The sequence below is a fragment of the Ammodytes marinus genome (genome assembly GCF_949987685.1).
Source record: "Ammodytes marinus genome assembly, chromosome: 6".
In the NCBI taxonomy this organism is placed as follows: Eukaryota; Metazoa; Chordata; class Actinopteri; order Uranoscopiformes; family Ammodytidae; genus Ammodytes; species Ammodytes marinus.
The window spans coordinates 5,341,780-5,363,598 of record NC_137235.1 but is presented as its reverse complement, the minus strand read 5'-3'; the positions used below and the strand labels follow the sequence as shown (position 1 = coordinate 5,363,598).

Genomic DNA, 21,819 nt, shown 5'->3' with positions numbered 1-21,819 from the left:
TCATCAGAAGTTAGTACACACTGTATAATGACATAATAGAACAACTGCAATATCAGCTCACAACTCACACAGTCCTCTTTTTTCTCCATGGGAGTTAGGTGATCCCACTGAATGTGCCAGAAGGTTTTTCTATTCAGCTTAGTTCTCAGCCAAGGTCTAATGATCCATGTGTTGATCCATGTGTTGTGTGGAGGCTCTCGTTACCCTTGTTCCCAGTCCTAGATAATCAAAGCATTGTGTGGCTGTCGGTCTCACTGCCCCTCTCTCGATCCTTCCATCTTATCTGCTTCTCATTTGCTTTTCGTTAGCATACTCTTGTTTCCCTCTCTGTCTTTGAGCCAAGCTTGACTATTTTGCATCTCAGTCGAAAGTTTCTTCCATTCAACTAAATATTTAAGCATTTTTGTGTGATTTATAATTGGCAAAGAAATGCACCATTTCACCATCTGAAATATAATGTTACTAAGGCTGTGTTCCAAATGGCAAACTCTTTCTTTTTTTTCTATTCTACATACTACAGCTGATCATAAAAAGTATCTAGTTAGCATGCAGTAGGAATACAATTGGGACGTACTTTTACTTGCATATTTCATGATAACGTTGCGCCTTAAACTTGCCTCTTGTTTATCTTTATGTCCCATTGCTGGTTGTTTTCAGTCGCATGCTACGTCGATGTGACGTCACTTTCGGTGTGCACTGGGTTGTGGGCAGGAATCCGCCCAAAACGCATGCTGATTTCAGCACTAAAACCAATGTAGTAGTCAGGCATTCGGGTATTTTTAAGCATGCTGCATCTGACCACAAGAATTGGGACATGCTTAATCTTTTTCCACCATACTAAACAGCAGGGAAGATGAATTCAGGAGGAGCATTTACTTTTCAAACCTGGCATCTGCGTCACTGATTACACTGCTCCAAGGTGTTCCTCTCCACTGCATTGTGGCTCTGTTACATGGGTAGTGCTGAAGGGCAACCCTGCACCATTCATGGCTCCTCTTCAACAGACTTATTGGAACTAGCTGTGAAATCCATAATGTGCAAACAACACAGTAAGCCCACTCAAGTAGAAACTGATTCTTAAGATAAATATCCTTGCAAGATCGCCTCACGATTCTTAATGCAAAAGAATGTCCCTGGACCCAGCTCCCACTCTTGTGTCGTGTGTGTGTGGCCACGCTAGAGTGCTTCATGGCTGGGCAGATATTAGAGGAGAGAGCAGTAGGAGGAGGAGGACTGGGGAAACCAAGGCTCCCAGAGACTGTGTAGGAGGGAGGGATGCGTGAGTGTGAGCACTGAGCAGAGGGGATTTTCCCCTTTCCTGTATGAATCAGCACTTAGAGCTTCAACAAACAAATGAGAACCGGGGAAGAAGAAGATAGCACAGGAAGAGGGATGAGCAAATGAAACGATGCACTGTAAAGATATGAATTCACTTATAAAAGAAGAGATAGAGGGGAGCCTATGTTCTATGCATGTCAGTTATAGAAAAGGGTGGGAGGAGAACTGTGCAAAAGAAAAAATGTAAAAAGATATGGAATGAAAACATGATGTTTCACCAAGCTGCCGTCTTGGCTTTCAGTGCAGGTCAACAATCATCTTGAGCAGAAGGGGTCTTAAAAGAAAGATAGAGCAGAGACCTTGAGGAAATGCTTGTAATATGAGAAGGACTGTGTGGCTTTTCACTATGTTTTTGGTGTAAGTTTGCTTGAACTTAATATTACCCATCAATGGCAGTGTTATTTATGGAATATTGCCAAACTCAAATCACACTTCTTCAAACCTTTATCATGTCCTTCCCCTCGAGATTGACAGCATACCACATTTGAAAAAAGTTGTTTTTCCCCCTAGGAAAATCCACCCAAGTAGGAAGTGAAGTTCAAGGGCCTTGTCTCTGATTGGATCTGTTAAGAGAAGGCATTTAACTGCAGAGTAACAGCTTTGACTTTGGCTTGAGTTTAACAAACGACGTACAGGGAGCTTCCCCGTAGTGTGAGCCCACACACATCAGCAGCTCAAGTGGTCAAGGACTGTGTAGAAACGTAACATTGATGATGCTGGTGTGGTGACTACAGACTTTAGCATTGGAACTTGGTTGCTAGGAAACAGCTTGGGTCCAAGTTTACTCTGTCATAGTTGACATTGGCGAACACAGTTTACTTTCTGCATTATATCATCAGTCGCCAACATCACCTGCACTGCCTCAATAGATTTGATAGGTTGGTGATGGCAGCAGTCTAAACAGTAACCTAACTAATTCTTTATGGCCTATATTGTTCAACAATTGCAGTTTTTTCTTGTAAAGGTAAAATGTGTATTCCATAAAAGTGTATCCATTTATTCTGTTATTAGTGGAGGTGTTTGTTAATTAAGTTCCTGTGGCCTTTAACCTCTATAGTAGTCTGTGGGAAACCCTGTATCATGTTTCACCTTTTTAGGGTTTTGGGGCACACACACAGTTTGCAATACAGAAGGAGATATAACAGACACACACACAGTGTCTTGAGTGGATATAACCCCAACCTTCTTGTTCCTCTCACCCAGAGGCGGCAAAAGCTGCTCAACAGTCAGCCATCGGGAGCATGGTGGTGGATACGCCCCCACACCCAGCACTGGGCAATGTGGTTGGTCCAGCAGCAGCAGTCCTCACCAACGTGCCCCCTCCGTACCAGCCCGTCAGTGTGCGACACCTGGACTCTCGGTCCAGTTCGGAGGACGTTCAGGATTACCTGTGGCTGGTCAACTGTGAGAGCAAAAAGCCTGATCCCAACAGGTGAGTTTGCGTTAACACATGTTCAATTTCTATGTTTGAGGCAAGAGGCCCATGCCTAAGAGGCCTCATGTTCACTATTCTGGGTTGCTGCACTGTAACGTGAGCTTCTTTCTCTTCAGCCCATAATTCCTTTTGTTTCATCTGTCATGCCACTCTCGTCCTTGTCTCTGCGTTGCTGTGTGTAGCTCAGTGCAGCGTCACTCTCCATTGGAGGGAGACCAGGAGTACTTGCTCCTGGAGGAGTGTGAGAGCAGGACTCTTCCTCCCAAGGCTAGTCTGTGAGTGGCCAGCCATCCAGCCTGCTTGTGTGGAGTGCTACTCATGTATTTAAAAAACAAACTATTAATTTATTTTTGTATTTATTTATTTATTTAAATTTAGGGTCCGCATTAGTTATTTCCGTAGTAACAACTGTTCTTCCTGGGTTTCACACAAAATAGAAAACAAAACAAGACATTCAACATTACATACATACTTATCAACTTAATCAACAGACACACACTTACTTCAAACACTCTTCTGTACATTTACATGGCTTATGTGAATGACTATTAAGGCTGGATTTGAGGTGTTTGAATCTTCAGTAACTTGCACTCCTTGTAGATCATAACGGACTAGGTTGCACTTTACCTTACATTATAGTGATTTTGTCAATGCCTGCATGTTAAGAAATAACACAACATCTACGGTTTTCAGTCATTGACTTGACCATCATTTGACTTGACATATATGGCAAAAGCTGCCGAAGATTAGTTCCAAGAGATGTCTGTACAACTTTAGGTAACTAACTATGGCTGGCACACAGTGAGTGCTGTGATGGCTTAACTATGGTTGACTGTATTTCTTCATTTCTCTAAACCAACTATGGATATCTAATTATCTGTTGTTTGTGTGTATTGTCCTCTCAGAGCCCATGCTGAGTGTTCCAAGTCTACCTCTTCCGAGACGGACCTGAATGACAACCTTCCCTCTCACCGCACGCCTACGTCCTCCACCTCCTCGGCCAAACACAACGGCTTCTTCCCCCAACACGGAGGCCCCGCTTCAGCCTCGTCCATCTACGACTCGCCCCCGTCGCGCGGAGCCTCTCTCTCCACAGACAGCGGCCTGTACCACCTCCCGCGCAGCTACTCCCAGGACACTGTGCTGCTCCCCAAGTCGGCCACCTCCCCGTCGGCACACCCAGACCTGGGGGAGGGCGCCGAGGTGTACGTCTTCAACACGCCGTCGCGGAAGCCCTCCATGGAGAATCAAATGCGGAACCTTTCCATCAGCTACGATATCCCGCCTACGCCTGGTGCAAACTGTACCTACCAGGTGCCCCGCACTTTGTCGTCTTCAGGGCCAGAGGGCGGGGGAGATGTAGTGCCCCCTCCCAGGCCGCCCAAGCCTTCGCTGGGTTCCAACTCGGGACCTCCGCCACCCCCTGCCGAGCGCTCACCCACGGACACTTATTACGCGCCGCGCTCAGCATCGGAGACGGACGGAAACTACTGTGTGCCTACTAGCGCTGGGAATAAGACTTTACGCAGCAACACAATTGGCCCTATGGACAGTTCACGCCTACGCAAAGGTTTGTATTAGGAGAGTATTGTTGTGGTTTTTTTAATATTTTTTGTCGGAGTCGGAGTAGAGTTTTCCTATGCAGGCAGCTGCTATTATATTCTAAATCGAAATAAAGTGTTCAATAGGACTCGCACAGCCAATATCATTTTGACCTTCACTAGACACATTCTAAGGCTTCTGCACAACTTTTATGTGGGCAATCGTTATTCTTTTGACTTACCCTGGCTGATAAGAAACATGTTTTGTCCTTCAACCTAAAACCTTCTATTATTCACCTTGATTCTTCTGTTCACAATTCAAAAAAATCTAGTCTTGACTTTTAAGCGAACCATCGCTGTATAAACTCTGTATTGTCACTGACCTTGAGCATTGGTGTTCTACGGACACAAAACTCATACATTCGAGGTTTAGAATATTATATTATCTACAGTATTAAAGTAGGGATTTACAAGTCCTTGTTACACAACTTAAGTAGACGCCATAATACAATGTTAACCTTTTTATAGCACTGATCTTGAACTCTTTTTGAAAATAGATGGAACACAACACAAACAAGAAGAGACAAACTTATGGAGTAAGGATAGACACAACATACAATATGTTCATCCACTTTCTCCTCCCTCTTGTGGTGACAAATGTCATTACAGAAGTATTAGTGGCAAGGTGATTGTTTACATAAACCCAATAGAGTCTTAAGGGTTTGATGAGAGACATTAGTCGGCCTTTATCTCTGCTTAACACCTGTGAAAAGTGTCAAGAATTCATATTAGAAATGGTGAATATACCAGGTTCATCAGATAATGCATTGTGTGAATTACACATTGAATGGAGATGAGGCTACATTTCTGCTCTGCAACTAAATAAAATCCAGTAAATATGTGTACTGTAAGAAGGTTGGTCACGTGATTTCATCTGACCAAGGTGTTTCTTTGGATGCAGTTGCAGTATTTCAAAGAAGTGACATTTGTGATTGTAATAATTTCTTCCCCGCCCTGGACTACCCCACTAAGCCTCCTTCAGCAGACACTCTCATTTGCCTAACAAGCTTTCCCCACCGCTACTGTGGTTCTCGTGGCTGTAAGTGAAAGGCATTAGTGACTGCAACACAGCCAACGAGAAGGCAAAAAAAATATATATTAAAGTGCTTCACTGTCCAGCACTATCCCACTAAATAAAATAATCTTTACAGATTCATCAAAACATGTACATTATTTTAATTAGGATTCTGTTGTGTGTATTTTTTTTAGATACGGCCTAGCATAAGTGGGCTTGAAACTCAGCACACAGCTTTGATTAATATTATATGTAACATTCTTCATGTATTGTTAGTTTTGATTGTTAAACATCTCATTCCATAAAGTTGTTGTATACGTAGATTGTAATTATGTTCATATTTGGTAAACACATTTTTTTCTCTGCAGATTTCGGATCCCAGGACTGCTATGACATTCCTAGATCATTCCCCTCCGACAAAAGCTGCTCATTTGACTTCAACGAAAGCTTCAACAGCTACTTTGTAAGTGTTGTTCACCTCACAACTCTGTAGAACACTGCTTTGCTTTCAGGTTTGTGCTGGGACGTTTTCATGTTATGGTCGTTGGTGTTTTGACAACCTTGATTGTTTACAGTGTTAATAGAGACATACAGCTTACACACTCGGCTGAGAAAATGTTTCTGCTTACTAAGTTCTCCAGTCCTTTCAGAAATACCCAGAACTCCCTGCAAATGCTGCATTCCTTTATTGTCCACATGATGCAGAGTATTACATTATGGTGTACTGTAGGTTTAAAGAAAGAAAGAAAAAATCCCAGGGTGGCAAGGATAGCCCTCCACATAAATTGTGGTTTGGTGTCTTACTTTATTGCTGCTGCAATTTCTTTGTAGTGTTATGTGTCCTGGCTACTATTAAAAAAAAAACTACCCACCTGCGTGTTTTTCTATTGGTTATGTCTTTGTGTTCATATTGAATTAATTACATTTTGCCACAGCTTTTCGGTCTGTTATTCTCTGTGCTTTTGTCAAAAACAGAATCCAGCAAATAGGTTTTTGTTTTTTTCGCTAGTGGAGTTTAAGCCACCAACTGTTTTGTAAAGATAATATTGAACATTATTATTGTTCCTCTGCGACCTGAGTTTAGAGGAGGCTTCAACCAACTATTGTCTGCCCTTTTGTTTGTAAGCATGTTTGTGTTGCCCACAGAAAAACAAAGGAATGATGCCAGTGGGCAGCCAGTCCACGGAAGAGGTAGACCAGAACTATGTACCCATGAGCGCCAACTCGCCGTCGCACCATCACTCGGGCAGTTTGACGGAGCCCATTCACGAACAGAACTATGTGCCCATGACCCCAAGTAACCTGGAGTTTTCCTCTTTGGGGAAGCAGGTCCCCCCACCCGCACACATGGGATTCCGCTCCAGTCCCAAGACCCCACCTCGCAGGCCTATGCTCAGTGACTGCCAGCCCCCACCTGTGGACCGAAATCTCAAACCTGATCGCAAAGGTGAGAGGGGAATGGATGTGCATGCATGCTGTAGCTGTGGCGTAGTGGGTCATAAATATTCTGTAGGTTTTTGTCAAGTTCTCGCTGTGGGGTTTTGGTGTGTGCTGAAAGTTTACTGTTGCACCTGACTACTTGACCTTGTTCAGTGTTCAACAATGCAAGTGACCACGCTTTGTTTCAAACTCGGCTGCTTTTCTCACAGTGCTGGCTCATGGTCAAAAAAACTATCTGAACAACATTTCCAAATAGGGTTGGGCACATGGGCAGTAACCAATTTTGGATCCCTTTTTAAACCTTCCCCCAAATTTTCTTCCGGTACCCGGTATTACCATTGGGTAATGCTTCTTTCTGCTTCAATAAGTTATTTCATCAGTTTCAAAGCATCTTTTAACAGGCATTGTTGATGCTGCTGGAAACACAGACACACTCTTAAGGCTCTTAAACATGCACACATAATTACACAGCAGAGGAATACCTTTGCTATTTTGAAATACCCGTGGGTACTGTAATACCACACAACCCTAATTCCCAACCATTCTCAAAGCACTGTCTCTCATTAAGTTGCCATTATTAATGTGAAAACAAGGTTTCCCCATGTTGTCCCCTTTGGTTAGTCTGATGTATTACCACAGACTTCCTCTCTGCGCCTGTTGTCGACCAGTTTACTCCACCTCTTGATGAATTAGTTTAGTTTGTGCTACATCCTCTTACATCCAACACAGTAAGCTCCTTGTCAAAAGCACTTTTGTCCCGAGCTTGAGAGGCCCTGTAGAGCGTTTTGGAGGGGGCTGCTCCCTGTGCCATGGAGTGACCACAGCCCGGAGTGGGTCACCTCCGTCCCCTTTGTTCCTGCCATATGAATGGGGCTCTTTGATGAAAGACCTAATAGCAAACGGGGAATTACAATCTGGGCCGATTGAAAGTCGTCATGGAGACAGGGAGTCATCACGTGGGCAAACCAAAAAGCCATTTTTTTTAATTGTCACTGAACAAAATAGGACAATCCTCCCATGCACCACTTGTGGTCATTCAGTCTGTGACCTTTTGATCCAGTCATCTCCAAATCTGGCAGGAATCATCTCGGGACAACCACGACTACATTTTTACTCCACCAAATCATCTGACTGCAATACCACAGGCCAGCCAGTTTCAGGGCATGTTACGCATTTCACACACACAATAAGCTTTTGGTCTCCTTAGTAGTTTTGGCCCTTGTTATTTTTAGTTTGTCTTTCCTGGTATCACTCCCTTTAAGTCCTTCATATTGTCCTTCAATCCGAGTTATCGTACCATTTAATTGACCTCTAGCGTTATTCATCAAAGCATCTTTATTGCTCTTCCTACACCATGTTTTATTTGGTTTTACAGATGTGTATCATGTCTAGTTGAATTAAACTTCAACTCATGTAAGTCACTTTGTTATTGGTGATTCGAAAGGTGCAATACAAATATAGATTATATTATTATAGCTTAGATCAAACCCTCATTCCCTCCTCTCCCTCCACAAAACAAAAGTTAGTGTGTTTGGTTACTTGGAACATGAGACATTTCTTCAGTAAACTTGATTATCACATTCTCCTTTGAGTTTTCTTTGGATATATTTCAATTATAATTGTTGATTTACCATGAGCCATGCAGCATTCCTCTGTACTGTGGACTAATTCAACTCACTGCCATTTGTGTTCGTCTTCTGTGCACTTCTCTCTCTGCTTTGGTTGTCTCAGTCGGACGCTGTGAAGGCTGTCAACAGTTGCGGTGGAGCCGACAGCAAACAGCCTTTTCTTAACATTACGATATGTGATTTCACTGAAATAAATTTTCTTACTTTGAGATGGGGACAATTGTAGGTTTTTGCTCTTGTGGGCAATGCAGGGGGGAAAATGCTCTGATCAGTGTGTTAGAGGTGGAGTCAGCAATTCTGGAGAATGCTTGTTTTCAAAATCACTTTTTGTGCAAATCACTGAATATCTCCTCACGATTCTCTACCAGAATGTACTTTGTGTGCGCTGGAAAAAAACAAACATCTGGTGTAAATACACAGCCTATGCTCTGTAAACTGGTATGTAAACAAATAGCCACTCTAGCTGGGCATCATGCCCGTTTACAGAGCCTAGGCTGTGTACTAACACTGGATTTTTTCCAATGCACACACAGTACGCACAGGTAGCGGATCGTGAGGAGGTATTCACTGATTTTGACAACAAACATTCTCCTGAATTGCTAACTCCATCTTTAATGTAAAAGGAGCTACATTATGTGCCTCGTCAGTTGGTCTCTCTGCCGCTGATTTGTGTGTGCTCTTCTCAACATGACGTGATTTTCTCTGTGTACTCTCCGTGCTTATACACAGCGTGTTGTGCATGCACAGCTGTGGTGTCAGTCTTTGTGTGGGAAGCCGTGGTGCATGCATGGAGTGAGGTGCATGTTGGGCAGTATAGGTCTAGCTGTTGTCATGACAATCATCCTCTCGATAACTGTGCTGCTCAAAAAGGTGATTTGGATGTACGTGAAGGGCGTAGGTTTGTCCAACTAAATATCGTCTTTCGCTTTGCATGGCAGGGCGGTTGTTACACTAGGGTTTAACTGTTGTGATCACCAATATATTTTTTTATAATAAGCAAAGTCTTCTTTCACCAATCAGGTCAGAGTCCTAAAATAATAAGAGCAAAAGGTGTCGGTTTAGAGCGATCCGACTCTCAAACCGTAGGTGAATTCCCAAGGGGACGACGCAAGGGTAGGTACAACACAACCGAAACCGCCATATTGTGTACCTGAAAACCTTCCATTTCTTTGACCTGTGTCCAAACTCTACTTCATGTCGACTCTTTGCATGTTTGTAAGACGTGTGCCGTGGGATTTCTCTTGTTCCTCAGGTCTGCTGGTTCTAAAGGAGATCTACTGTGTGCAAACCACAATCAATTAAACTGCACCTTAATTCTTCCACAGCTAGCCACACAGGGTTAAACAATATTAGTTGCATTAATCCAGTGTTATTATTTTAAAGCCCATCAGATGAGTGTGCATTTCATGCATGGTGTGTTTCCCTTGATACAGATTTGGAGCTCATGAACAATCACCACCACACATGTATAAAAATAAACTGACTAATATGGATGTCATGAGAACCGATACTAGTCAACAGAAAAATTCAGAACATTTTATGTTTTTCAATACCGTAAGTACCGGTGGATGTGACTCTTCCGGAACTGGCAGCGTATACTTCTACCAGTGTTTTAGTCTGCCATTAAATGTAAAAGGAAGAAGAACATCTACAGGTGTGGTGCATTGTGGTATATCGTGACATCCCTATCTGATACAGTTTGAGCTCATGAATACTATCAACATTGCCTGAAAACAAACTGACTACAATGAATATCTCCTCACTTTGATGTGACAACTTGCATGCAGTCAACCACATCACTTTTACATTACTAACATTTCTCTTCCCAAAACAATTTTCCCTTTGTGTGTTTTTGTTTGAAATCATGTGCTCCCAAAAACAAACACTCAGCTGTAGCAGACACAACATAATTATTGCCACAACAGCACTCGCATTGCACAGTAGTAGAAACCTTGTCTGCAGGAAATTGAATGATGATATCATCTAATGAAAAAAAAGACTCACAATAAATGACCATATCCACTCTCCTGCTTGTGTTCATAAAATATGTACTAGCAGTGGCTACCTTCTTCATAAAATATGTAGTTAACAATTAAGTAACAGAAGGCATCATATAGTGAGTTTTCATATTAGGCTCTGATAACATGTGAGCTCTTACATTGCAGAGAAGTGTGCATTGTGCACAAGGCCTATTTTACATTTTATTAAGTTTTTCACCTTTTTAAATAGGAGAATGGTTCAAACTGCATTTCACACATATTTAATGTCCTCACACATGCACCACTTGTTGTTTTCCTGCTAGCTATAAAAGTCTCACCAAATTATTTTGAAGTAGAGACTATCCACATGATATGATGACAAAAAGCAAATAGGCTGCTGAATATTACATATCGAGTCATTCATTAATGTCATTTTAAAAGCAATACATTATTAAACTACAGAGGTTCTCTCATTTAGATATTATCTAGATATCGACCCAGATTTTCGTATGATCTGTACACAAAATGAAATACCAGATTATGAACACGTACAGTATATTGATTTGCTAGATATGGGCAATTTTATTTTTGGCTTTTGATCCTTGTCAGTCTTGCATACACATGGCTTAAGGATTACTCTTAAACAGTGACTAACTGGTGTGTGTGCCTTGCTCCAGGAAAACCCGCTCCACTGGAGATCAAACCACTGCCTGAATGGGAGGAGCCCTGTACGCCCGTCCGCTCGCCTGTGACACGGTCGTTCGCGCGGGAGTAAGTATCCCAAATGATTTGCAGCATTTCCACAATTCTAAATTTTTGTAACAAGAAAGGGCATGTTCACACTACACTGCTTCCTATCAGCCATTTTTTGTGTCAAGTGGGGGAGGCATCTTCCCTCACTTTGTATTGGGAAGATTGGAGTTATTTTTAAAGTTGAGAAAAATATCACTTTTAAGAGGAGGACAATACACAGGACAATAAAAATAAATCTCCTGCAGGTTACAGCTGATGTTTTTATGTCCCACCTGCTTTTTATATTACTAACACAAAATAAAGTTGAGTTTTATTCTTATGGTGTAGGAAAAAGGTTGTTTTGGTGTGAACATTCCCTTTTTTGTAATGGATACAATTAACCAAGGAAGTAGGTACTAACACTTCATGCATTACTGTAGTCATTTTGTGATAAAAGTAGCACTGTTCATTTAAACCAGTCCCAGGGTTTTTCCTGTATAGGCATTTTTGGTGTTTTTTCCAGCACCAAAATAAAAATAGCAATTTTAAACCTCTTTGAATGTGTTTTCAAGTTAAGCCCATTCAACTCATATTTCCGCAGCTTCTGTGGTATGGATAAATTACAAATGATTACGTTAATTAATAATAAGTAATAAGTATTAACATTTTGCTTCATATCTATTGTTTATTGTGTTACGTTGGAAAATGTCTTTTTTTAAGATAAAATGAATAGCAAAAATACAACATTACACAAACTGAGGCACATAGTTGTGAGACCCCAAAACAGTGTTGTGTGACCAACATTGGTTTGTGTAGTCACCCCCCAAAGGCCCATCCTGAGCCAGGAAAAACCCTGAGTGTGTGTGATGTGCCATAGTAGCTACATTATTGAATCCAGTTTGTTACCTTGTCTGGCATGAGGTCTATCTCTGTGTTTTGTGCTGCGGGGACTCTTCCAGCTGTGTTGGTTTTAAAGATGTGCCTGTTCTGTCTGTATATTAAATTTTGTCCTCACCAGAGACTGTTTTTTTTTTTTGCCTGGAAGTCGGTGTGTAAACATTGTCACTGCTGCTCAGTCTCTCTAGGTTTCCAATGCCAACGAGACCCCTGTCAGTTCATAGCACGGCCTCCAGCACTGACTCCGAAGAATGTGATGAGACTTATGTAGACATGCTCACTAAAAATTCCGCAGATGAACCAGTATGTAACACACAACTATCCTCTGATATAAGAAATTGCATGATTATTATTTTTTTACTTACTTGAATCACAGATGGTCAAAGCTACATAGAAATGTGTTTTTTTTTTTTTTGTGGTTCCCAGAGTTTATTTGACATCATATGAGGAAATGTTACGCACCATGCAATACAGCAAAGTTGTAAAGGGGCACACAAAGTGTTCAGGGTTGAGCACCATGCAATCTAGAACGTTACGCTCATGCTGTGTTGAAGGGAAAGCACTAAAAATCCCGTGTCCTAAGCCGTATGTTGGTGTGGACACATTTCTGGTTACAGCAGACGGACTCCTCACCGCTCTCCTTCCTTTAAAGTTTCCTCCTGTCCTGCTGCTACATTTCCTTTATTCTTTATTTGTGTTCCTTTTGCTTTTCAGGTATTGTGTTAAAGGACAAAATCCTTTTTTTGTCAGATCAGTACCCTTACTGTAGTTCCCTTACTGTTATATTGGCAGTTAATTGGCTGATGTACCCTCAACAAGTCAATTTCATTTATTTAGCCCCATATCACAAATAACAATTTTCCTTAGAGGGCTGGACTATCTGTATAGCATACAACACCCTCTGTCCTTGGACACTTGATTCGGACAAGGAAACATTTCTCCAAAACCTGTTTAAAAGGAAGTAGTGGAAGGAACCTCAGGACAGATAGCCATGCCAAAATAATATTGGGTACATCAGCCATTCACTGAGTTATGGATTCAGATTCTTTCTATTTCTCTTACAGTTTGTGAGTTAGCTGTCCCATTTCTTATTTTCCTTGCTCTAACAATTTTTCAACTTTTCCCAACATTTGCTTTGATATTGTCTGCTGCTGACTTCCTGTTCTTTCACCACTCGTGTTTATTTCTTTCTCCCTAGTTCCTCATTCCTCTGGCTTCATCCATTTTCTTTTTTCCTTCATTCTGTTCTTGACCATCTGCTGTTCTCTTGTTTTCCTTTGTCAATCCTTTCTTCTCACTCGGTGTAGAGAGGAGTCCTTCTACTGCACAGTCCCCATCACCCCTGTAAAGAGGGAGGTGGAGGAACTTGACACCATAGAGGAGGTGAGCAGGCTTGCCAGGTTAAACATGCATGGCCTGCCCTGTCGGAACACCAGAGGTTACTACCAGTTTCAAATGAAAGAAAAGTATATAGTGCATACTTTGCTGTGCTTTTTTGACGCCCAGACACCATCACAAAACTGTGACTCGGACATTTTTTAAATGTTACATACAAACAGTTTTCTTACAACTAGTATGTCCTAGTTGTGTTACCATCATAGTTCTAATAACTCCACCCTACTTGTAGGTAGAAATTAACACTACCCATAGGTCCAACATGAACGTCAGTGTTGTCACAATACCAGAACTGTCTTTTTCAATTTTTTTCCTAAATTTTACTTTAAGATGTCATGGCAAAAAGGATGGAAAACACAAAGTAATGAACCACTGCTTTGTTCAACTTTAAAAAATGGAAAGCACCAAAGCTAACTGTAATCCAAACAAATGCCAAAAACCCTTTTAATATTAAAATTAAAAGATGTGAAAATCTGAGTTTCTTTTGCAAACCATTTGTTTTTGATTGGACAACTTAACAGTAACTGGAGTTTTGGCACATTGGTCCGGTGTCTATTTTTTGTTGGCTGTATCAGTGAAAAATGCTAGTCTCATGCCTGTCGGAAATGGGACCAGCTGGATGAAAACTATTTCACTGAATAAACAAATCGGTCGATTAGTCAAAGCTATTATTATAATGAAATATTTCTATAATTAACTATTTGATCCCGTTTTGCCAAGCTGTTAACATGGACAGGGATTTGGATGACTTTATACTTGAATTTCTGGGTTAATTTTCTAATTTAGTGTGGTTTTTCATCCTTTAAATATGCCAATCCATAAAACGACAGTACCTGTAATGTGCACCTTTTTAAAGTCGTTGTTGAATGCAGTTTGATGCTTTGTGACAGTACCAGTGTTTGGTAAATCAATATCAGGCAAATTCCTTGAAATCTTGGCAAATAAATGTTGGTTATTGTGACAATACTAGACTGTTAAAATATGAGCTTTGTTTCACTGTGTCACTGCCTCAGTCTTCCTCTTCTGTCAGTAATAGCATCCTTTTCTTGCTTATGTAGAACACAAAGCACAGTGCGCCCATAACTGGGGATGGTGGGAGCCCTATGGTGAAGCCGAAGGGAGACAAGCAGGTGGAGTACCTGGATTTGGATCTTGACCCCGGCAAGTCTACCCCACCTCGGAAGGTAGGAATTGTCAAACCGTACATCTTGAGCCACATGTTCACAGTTGTAAGGAAGTTGATTTTTATGGGAATTTTAAGACCGACATTTTGTGTGTTTTTATTCTTCAGATGAAAAGCAATGGAACTGGCATGGCTGCATCGGACGAGCGCGTCGACTACGTGGTTGTGGACCAGCAACGGACACAGGCCCTTAAGAGCACCAGGGAGGCCTGGAATGATGGCCGCCAATCCACAGAGACAGACACGTCTTCCAAAGGACCCAAGTGACCCTGTCGTCCCAAAGAGCCAACCTGCTCTCCGAACCCCCCCAAACCGCTTGGGCCCTTTACACTAGTGTAGGCTCTGGTTTGTGCTTAGGGACGGTCCAGCTATCATGTTCAACCGCAGCAAGATCATCAATGGGTAGGGGCCAGCGGAGCCTCATAGCCACTCAACTGTCCTAAGTTTACACTGCTGCCGGGGGTAGCGCTGTCTCTACAGTTGTGAGAAAGGGTGTGAGCCAGGAATAAGCTGTATGCAGTATGAAAGCTGGTGGAATGACTGGACTCGTCTACAGGGTCCGACTTAAAACACACTCACAAACTTTGAACATTCACTGCCTTCTATATTGGATTACATTTATTTTTTATTTTTTCGATGGCCAGTGGGCTGATCCAGACTTAACATTTCCTTAAATGATTGTGCTGTTTGATGTTGTGTTGGAGTGTATGTGAAATCACTTGATAACTTGATCACACTACTGTGCCAATGCAACACTCTACTGGTTAGCATAGTTCATTAACAGTGTAGATTTTTCAGTTTCTCCAGCTTCAAGTTGAAGTTTCAATGGGAACTGTTTGTCAGTTATAGAAATGATTCACCTATTTTGCAAAGCTGAAACTGACCCCGATCGGTGTCTGAGGCAAACTTCAAAACTGATTCCTTAGATAACCCACTTCAACAAAAGGTTTTACTACTTTTTTTCTTTCAATGCAAAGGCAGGTGAACTTGTTCTTTTTTACATGTAACCAAATGCTCAATTTAAGCTTTGGATTTACTCAAGGTTTAATCCACTGAACATGATGATTTTGATTTCCATTTACTTCGTACATGGAGATGCTTCAATCTGTTATAATGGAAGTGCAAAGACTGTACAAAAGTGTTATGTATATAAACAGGAAAAGTGTCCTTTATTTGTATGGAATATCCAGCGTGTTTGACTCAAAGGTATGTGGATTCTGCAGGGTAGAATCCTGTGCCTGTCTTCGGAGGTATCAGGACTTGTGATTAAATGAATGAATTACTGTGAGTTTTTAAGAGAACGTGACAGGTTTCTATAAGTTATGCAAAGGTATCAAACTTAGGCTAGAGAGAGAAAATCAGGTACTCTTCTTAATAAATCCATACTAATATAACTATCCATTTCTAATTTATTTCTCAAGTTATATCATCAGGTGGATGTTGTGTCCACGTTATGCTCAGTATTCTTGATTCATATGGAGGAACATTTGCTTAAGCCAGTTGAAATGCTTAGTTTGACAAGCAGCGGTCAATTAGTTTCAAAGTTCCTTAATATTCCTCATTTCTCTCTCATCTTAGGTTTAATTTATTTCAATTTGAACTGGCATACAGTTTTGGGAAATTGACTGCCTCGGAGTCAACTTGATACATCTTTTATGGGCAGTAAATTTGTCTCTTATGTCTGCATACATCTGTGCTTTACTAACTTGTGAACTCTCACTCAGAAGTCCCAAGCATGTGCAACCACAGGGTAAAATCATTGTACATATTTTGCCATCAATTAGATTAACATGTATCATTTGAAAAATGTGCCTACTAAGTCATCTTCATTCTACTTTACTCTTTCCTTAATGCAGTCTTTTTGTGATATGGTCTGCAGAGCTGATGATGCTTTATCTTTTTTTAATGAATCTCGATAGAAAATGTAAAATTTTAAAGTGGACTAAATAAAATCCAGCCTCTTATGCACGTGTTTTCTTTCTTTTAACATGATTTGGAAAAGAGAAGATGGAGGAGTAGAATACAAAGTTAAAAAAAAAAGTTTTATGAAAGGAAGATTTTGTCCTGTGCTTGGTGACTGTTTATAAAAAAATGTTATTTGTTTTTATTTTGTTTATTTTTTAATTAATTCGAGTTGTTTAATTAGGTTTTAACATATAATTCAGATGCATATAGGCCATAGGCCCGTTACACTTCCGTTCGCCATCTTTGTACGTTGTAACCTTGTGACATCCAGACATGCTTCCAGAGCGGGTTAAAAATCTTCGAAGTTACCTTTGGCTACATAACAAGAAATACATATTTTTTTTCCCCCTTTCCTAGAATAATATGGACATTTCTTCAAAACACTGGTAAGTTTTGTATACACAGTTTGTCGTCGAGTTTTATTGGCATTATCTGAAGTCATTATGACAAAAAAAAATATTTTAGCAGGTCAGCTAACTGGAAGTCTCAAATGTGAAACGAGATACAAACTGAACCTTCATAATAGTTTTGTTTTTTGAGGTTTGATTCTTAAGAGTGTATATTTTAGGCTATAATGAATGTTTATAGCGCTCACCTTGTATTTGACCTTACAGTCAGTTGGTGGTTTGACAAATGCTCCGTCCTCAATTTAAGTTAGCTCACATTATTGCTAGCTAACTCTTATCAGTTTTCCATATTTTACACCTATCCCGTACATCCAGTGAAGACTGTTTTTTTATCAAACGTAACGCTTATCTGACCAATAATGATGCAAAAACTACTTTTTTTAACCACATGCAGACAATGCAAAATTGAATATTTTGAAAAATACATGTGTCAAACTGTATGAACATGCAGCAGAGAGTAGCAATGTTTGTTTCACCATTAGTGTTTACTGCTCAAGTGTCAAAATTAATCTGCTTTTTAAGATTGATTCAGTTTTTTCTTGACCTTTGGACTTAACATTCCTAGCTTTACACGGCTCATTGTCTTTGACGAGAAATCCCCAAACGAAAATATCAGAATAGCAATTTAAAGCATCAATCACTTTGGACAGGTTCCTTTCAGTCATTTTTTTATTTAATTTTACTCAATTGACCACTAGATGGAGCTGTTGTTTGAAGATGTATGTGGCTCCCCTGTGCATACATACCCGCCCTTTGCATACAGGCCTTTCAGTGCAGTCTCTTCTCTTGGCGTCTCCCCTGCAGTGCTGTGGCAGCCTAACTTAACTGTACAATGAGGTTGCGGGCGTTTGTATAAAAAAACAAACAAGCAATATCAGGTTTCCATATGTGGCTGATTTTTTATTACTGTAAAATGAGCTAACATCATCGTTCGTCCACTAGAAATATGCTTTACGGGGCTTTTTCGATTGATCAACCAGTGTTTCCCCCAGAAAATGTCTTAGTCAAGGTGGTCACTGGCCCGGGCCAGGGGAGGGGCGGCGAAAATTTTAGGGGTATTTTGCTCAAAGATGTCAATGCGCCGTAAAGAAATAAACAACTGTTTATTTGAATACAAAAATAAAACAGACACTGACCTTACAGTTGTGCAATTTTGTTTGCTATGTGCAGGTACAAATTATATGTAAACGTGCAGACAGTACAAAGCACAATTAAAGAAAACTTCTACTGTTTTGGTGCAATACTATACATTACAGACACACTAAATACAAATAATGGACCATACATTTAACATGTGTATGCACATCAAAGTGCAAATACAACTTTTTAAAGTTCCTTTTTGGATGGGGGCTGTTGTGCGATTAATGGTTATTTTAAGCCTACTTGCTTGATTTATTTTTAAATACAGAGGTCGTTTTGGAACATGTATTTCCCAATTTAAAACATAAAAATAAAGCAGCATTGAAAATTCAGAAAATAAATCTTCTTGTCCTACACTAGCATGCTGTTTGAAAAATAACTTTAAATAATAAATACAATGTGTTTTCCCCTTAAAATGACTAAATGCATTTCAAAGACAGTAGGCCTAGTTTGGCACTTCTGTAAACACTTACTGAAACTTGCCTGGGCCATCACTCTCATGCCTTCTTCAAACTTTTCTCTGCGCTGATAGGTTGTGTTGCCACAGTGATGTGGAGTCTTAAACTATTCTAGCTTTGCAGAGCACTTCTTTCTGTTCAGCTAAATATCCCCATAGAACTGCACTGCGTTTATTATCGCCACCAGTTAAATCTCGGTTTGCTTCTGCTCGTTTAACTCTCCCGCGTGCATGCCGTAGTGCGCGCGCGCAATGCCGCAGACACAGAGCAGTTGATAGGGAAACGCTTGGAGACACATGCTTTTTACCGCAAATCGCGGCCTTTCGCGCAGTTATGACCATGCACAACACACACATTGTGCTTGCTAGTACATTAATTGTGCAGCACAAAAAAATAATAATAATAATTAAATAATTTATTTATTTTTTATTTTTTTTTGGGGGTCGGTTGGTAGTCAAGGCGGGAGGCTGGCGTTGCTAAGGCGGCCGCCTTAGCTATAAAGCGCTGGGGGAAACACTGAACCCACATATGATTCAGTGGTTGACACTAACGGTTGCCCGCTTGCCCGGGGCAACTGAAGATAATGTTTGGGCAAGTTGCGATTGCTTTTTGGTTGCCCGAACGGACAAGTGGATTTTAGAGGGTTTGTCTGTAGTCTAGGCTATGTATTCATGTGTTTTACAGTCTGCAAACATTTTTTTCCCCCCGCTAACTCACACAAAATAGATCGGCTATATTCGCAATTGAGCAGCTGCGCGCGGCAGCCAGCAGCATCACGGTCGCTCTTTCGCACTCGATCTCTCTCTCTCTCACACACACACACACACACTACACACAGCCTGTGTGCGCGCAGTTTCGCTGTCTACGTTCCGAAAGCCGGCTCTATCCTACGGACCTGGTTCCGCTATATTCAAAACCCAGAAATCAATAACGTTTGAGCTTATCGATACCGCTATGGAGTCCAGTAGGCTAGGTCACATTATGTAATTTTAAATATCGAGTCGGGTCATCTTCATCTAATTAGGCCTACTTCAGCGTATTATTCCATCACTGGACCGCATCATGGACTGTACAAGTGTTCTACCTTCGACTGTCTTGAAGAAACTCCTTCAACCCGCTCCGTCTTCCCAAAAAGACGGCTGAGCCGCTGCCGCTGCAGACAAGCTCTGCACCGTCCCATCATTCATTCAATTCAGCGGTGATCAACAAACGAGACTCTGTAGCAAGTCCCGCAGTTAAAAAATCGGATAGTTTTTAAATCCATATTAAAATCTGCAGGATAAGACCTAGTTAGCTAAAAAAAATCGCTAACGGTTCAAATGTGATGTGTTCAGGTCGGCTCAGTAAAATTATTATTAGGCAAAGGTCAATAAAATGACATCATGATGTGTTCAAATGTAACATCAAGAAAATAAGAAATTTTAGTTTTTCGCGGGAAGCTTGAATAATAGCCTACAGTTTGGGTAAAAAACTTGTTTTCCCAGCAATATAAACTAAATAGTAGGCCTAAATATGGAATTATGACATGCTTAAAGTCCTATCCTGAACTCTGCTCATCTTATAAGCAATTAAAGCAATAATACCAGTTCTCTTTAAACAAAATAATAGAAAAGTATCGATAAAGATTTGGATTGTGGAGTCTTTATAATGGTATCAATATGAATAGAAATTAATGATCCCCCTCCCTACTTACAGTGTAACTGGGCAATAGCTTTAACATGGTGGACTTTAATCATTTTATGGCACACGATCACTTTTTGGCACAATGTGACTGTTTTAAATTAGTAAAATAAGTTAAATTTTTCTGAGGAAGCTAACATTCAGCTTGACTCTGAGCTAGACTGAGTTTTCTGAGCCCCTGGGCAAGGTGCATGGCAAAAAGAGGTCCTTTCACGATGCTGCAGCAGGACCAAGCTCTTGGCTGTATGTGTGATGTCATGATATCTAGGCTTATATGAATTGTTGTTCGTTTTATGTGGTCAGGATGAGACAAGTAAGCAGTGTTTGCATTTAAGAGATACTGTTCGCTAAAATGTATAATTGAATTAGCCTATACTATATCATTGTTTAACAGTTTTTTTGGGCAAGTGAACGCAACATTCGGGCAAGTAAAACAATACCTGTACTTGCCCTATGGGCAAGTGCATTTGAAACCTTAGTGTCAACCCCTGTGATTTGAGATTTTAATTAATTAATTATTTCAGTTTTCAATTCAATGTACTAACCAAGGCTCAGGATTCCTTCAATTGTGCAGGGAATATCCAGAAATGATCTTTGTTTGGAGATAGACAGCCAGGTGTGAGCACAAACTGTAATTAAAGTATTTTACTAAATCAACAACGGCAATTTAAATTTCTTGCACAGATCACAAACAAGCATAATCTGATTGTTCAGATTTTCAAGTATGATTGAGTGTGTGTACCTGTGTGTGTAGTTTGCTGTGGTATGAGGTCTCTCCTACCTCTGTATATCTGCTTCTTTCTTCTTGATAAGATATGAAACAGCACTGATGTATAACTCTCCCAGCTAGCTAATTATCATAGATTTCATATGAATTTATTGCAGTCCTCTAGTTTACTCAAATGCAACATAGAGGCTGACTGGTTTCACTGTCACATTAAATGCCATACATCTGTAGTACTCAATATTATGAGGTGTACTTCATATACTACATAAGCCTGTCATTTATTCCCTAGCTGTATATTATATTTAATTTCTGCAAATAACCCAATTAAAGCCTCCCATTGGGTTGAATTGTAATTTCCACAGTGACATACAACAGATAGTAAAATATTGCCATCATGAAGTGAAATTTAGAAAAAGTCTCACGTCGCTCCGTTGTGGCTTCTGGGACGACAGTTTCAACATATGGCGGTTGATAGATGAATGATTTTTCTTTCTAAATTGCTACTTTTTCAGCGTTCACGTAAGCAGCTGGTTTGCATGCTTGATGTGTGAGAACTAGATTACTGATAATGTCATCATCTAGGCCTACGCCAGGGTAATTTTCATTTTAAGCTTGGCCATTGGGACCTGAAGAACAGTCTCCCCATCTGTGAAATTTTTTTTCAAGACGTCTTATATCACTTTATATACACAATGATACAGTGTCTTACAGTTCTATAATTGACCAACTTTTCAGCTCTCAGACCGCCTTCTGCAACAACTTTCGTGGCTCCATTTCCAAGAATCAACATGCAGAATAG

At 40.5% G+C, this 21,819-nt stretch overlaps 1 protein-coding gene across 3 annotated transcripts in view; it reads left to right on the top strand.

Moving 5' to 3' along the window:
* Window positions 1-16,592, top strand: part of gab1 (GRB2-associated binding protein 1) — a 51,607-nt gene extending 35,015 nt beyond the window's left edge. For 2 of the 3 annotated variants that reach the window (XM_080028738.1, XM_080028740.1), the window contains 9 exons: window positions 2,542-2,770; window positions 3,679-4,343; window positions 5,758-5,852; window positions 6,536-6,836; window positions 9,478-9,570; window positions 11,114-11,207; window positions 12,245-12,368; window positions 14,519-14,644; window positions 14,752-16,592. In XM_080028738.1, the coding sequence (XP_079884864.1) occupies window positions 2,542-2,770; window positions 3,679-4,343; window positions 5,758-5,852; window positions 6,536-6,836; window positions 9,478-9,570; window positions 11,114-11,207; window positions 12,245-12,368; window positions 14,519-14,644; window positions 14,752-14,910 (1,886 nt within the window). In that variant the 3' untranslated portion in view covers window positions 14,911-16,592. The remainder of the gene's footprint in view (window positions 1-2,541; window positions 2,771-3,678; window positions 4,344-5,757; window positions 5,853-6,535; window positions 6,837-9,477; window positions 9,571-11,113; window positions 11,208-12,244; window positions 12,369-14,518; window positions 14,645-14,751) is intronic. The other variant, XM_080028739.1, reaches the window with a different exon arrangement.
* Window positions 16,593-21,819: the final 5,227 nt, after the last annotated feature.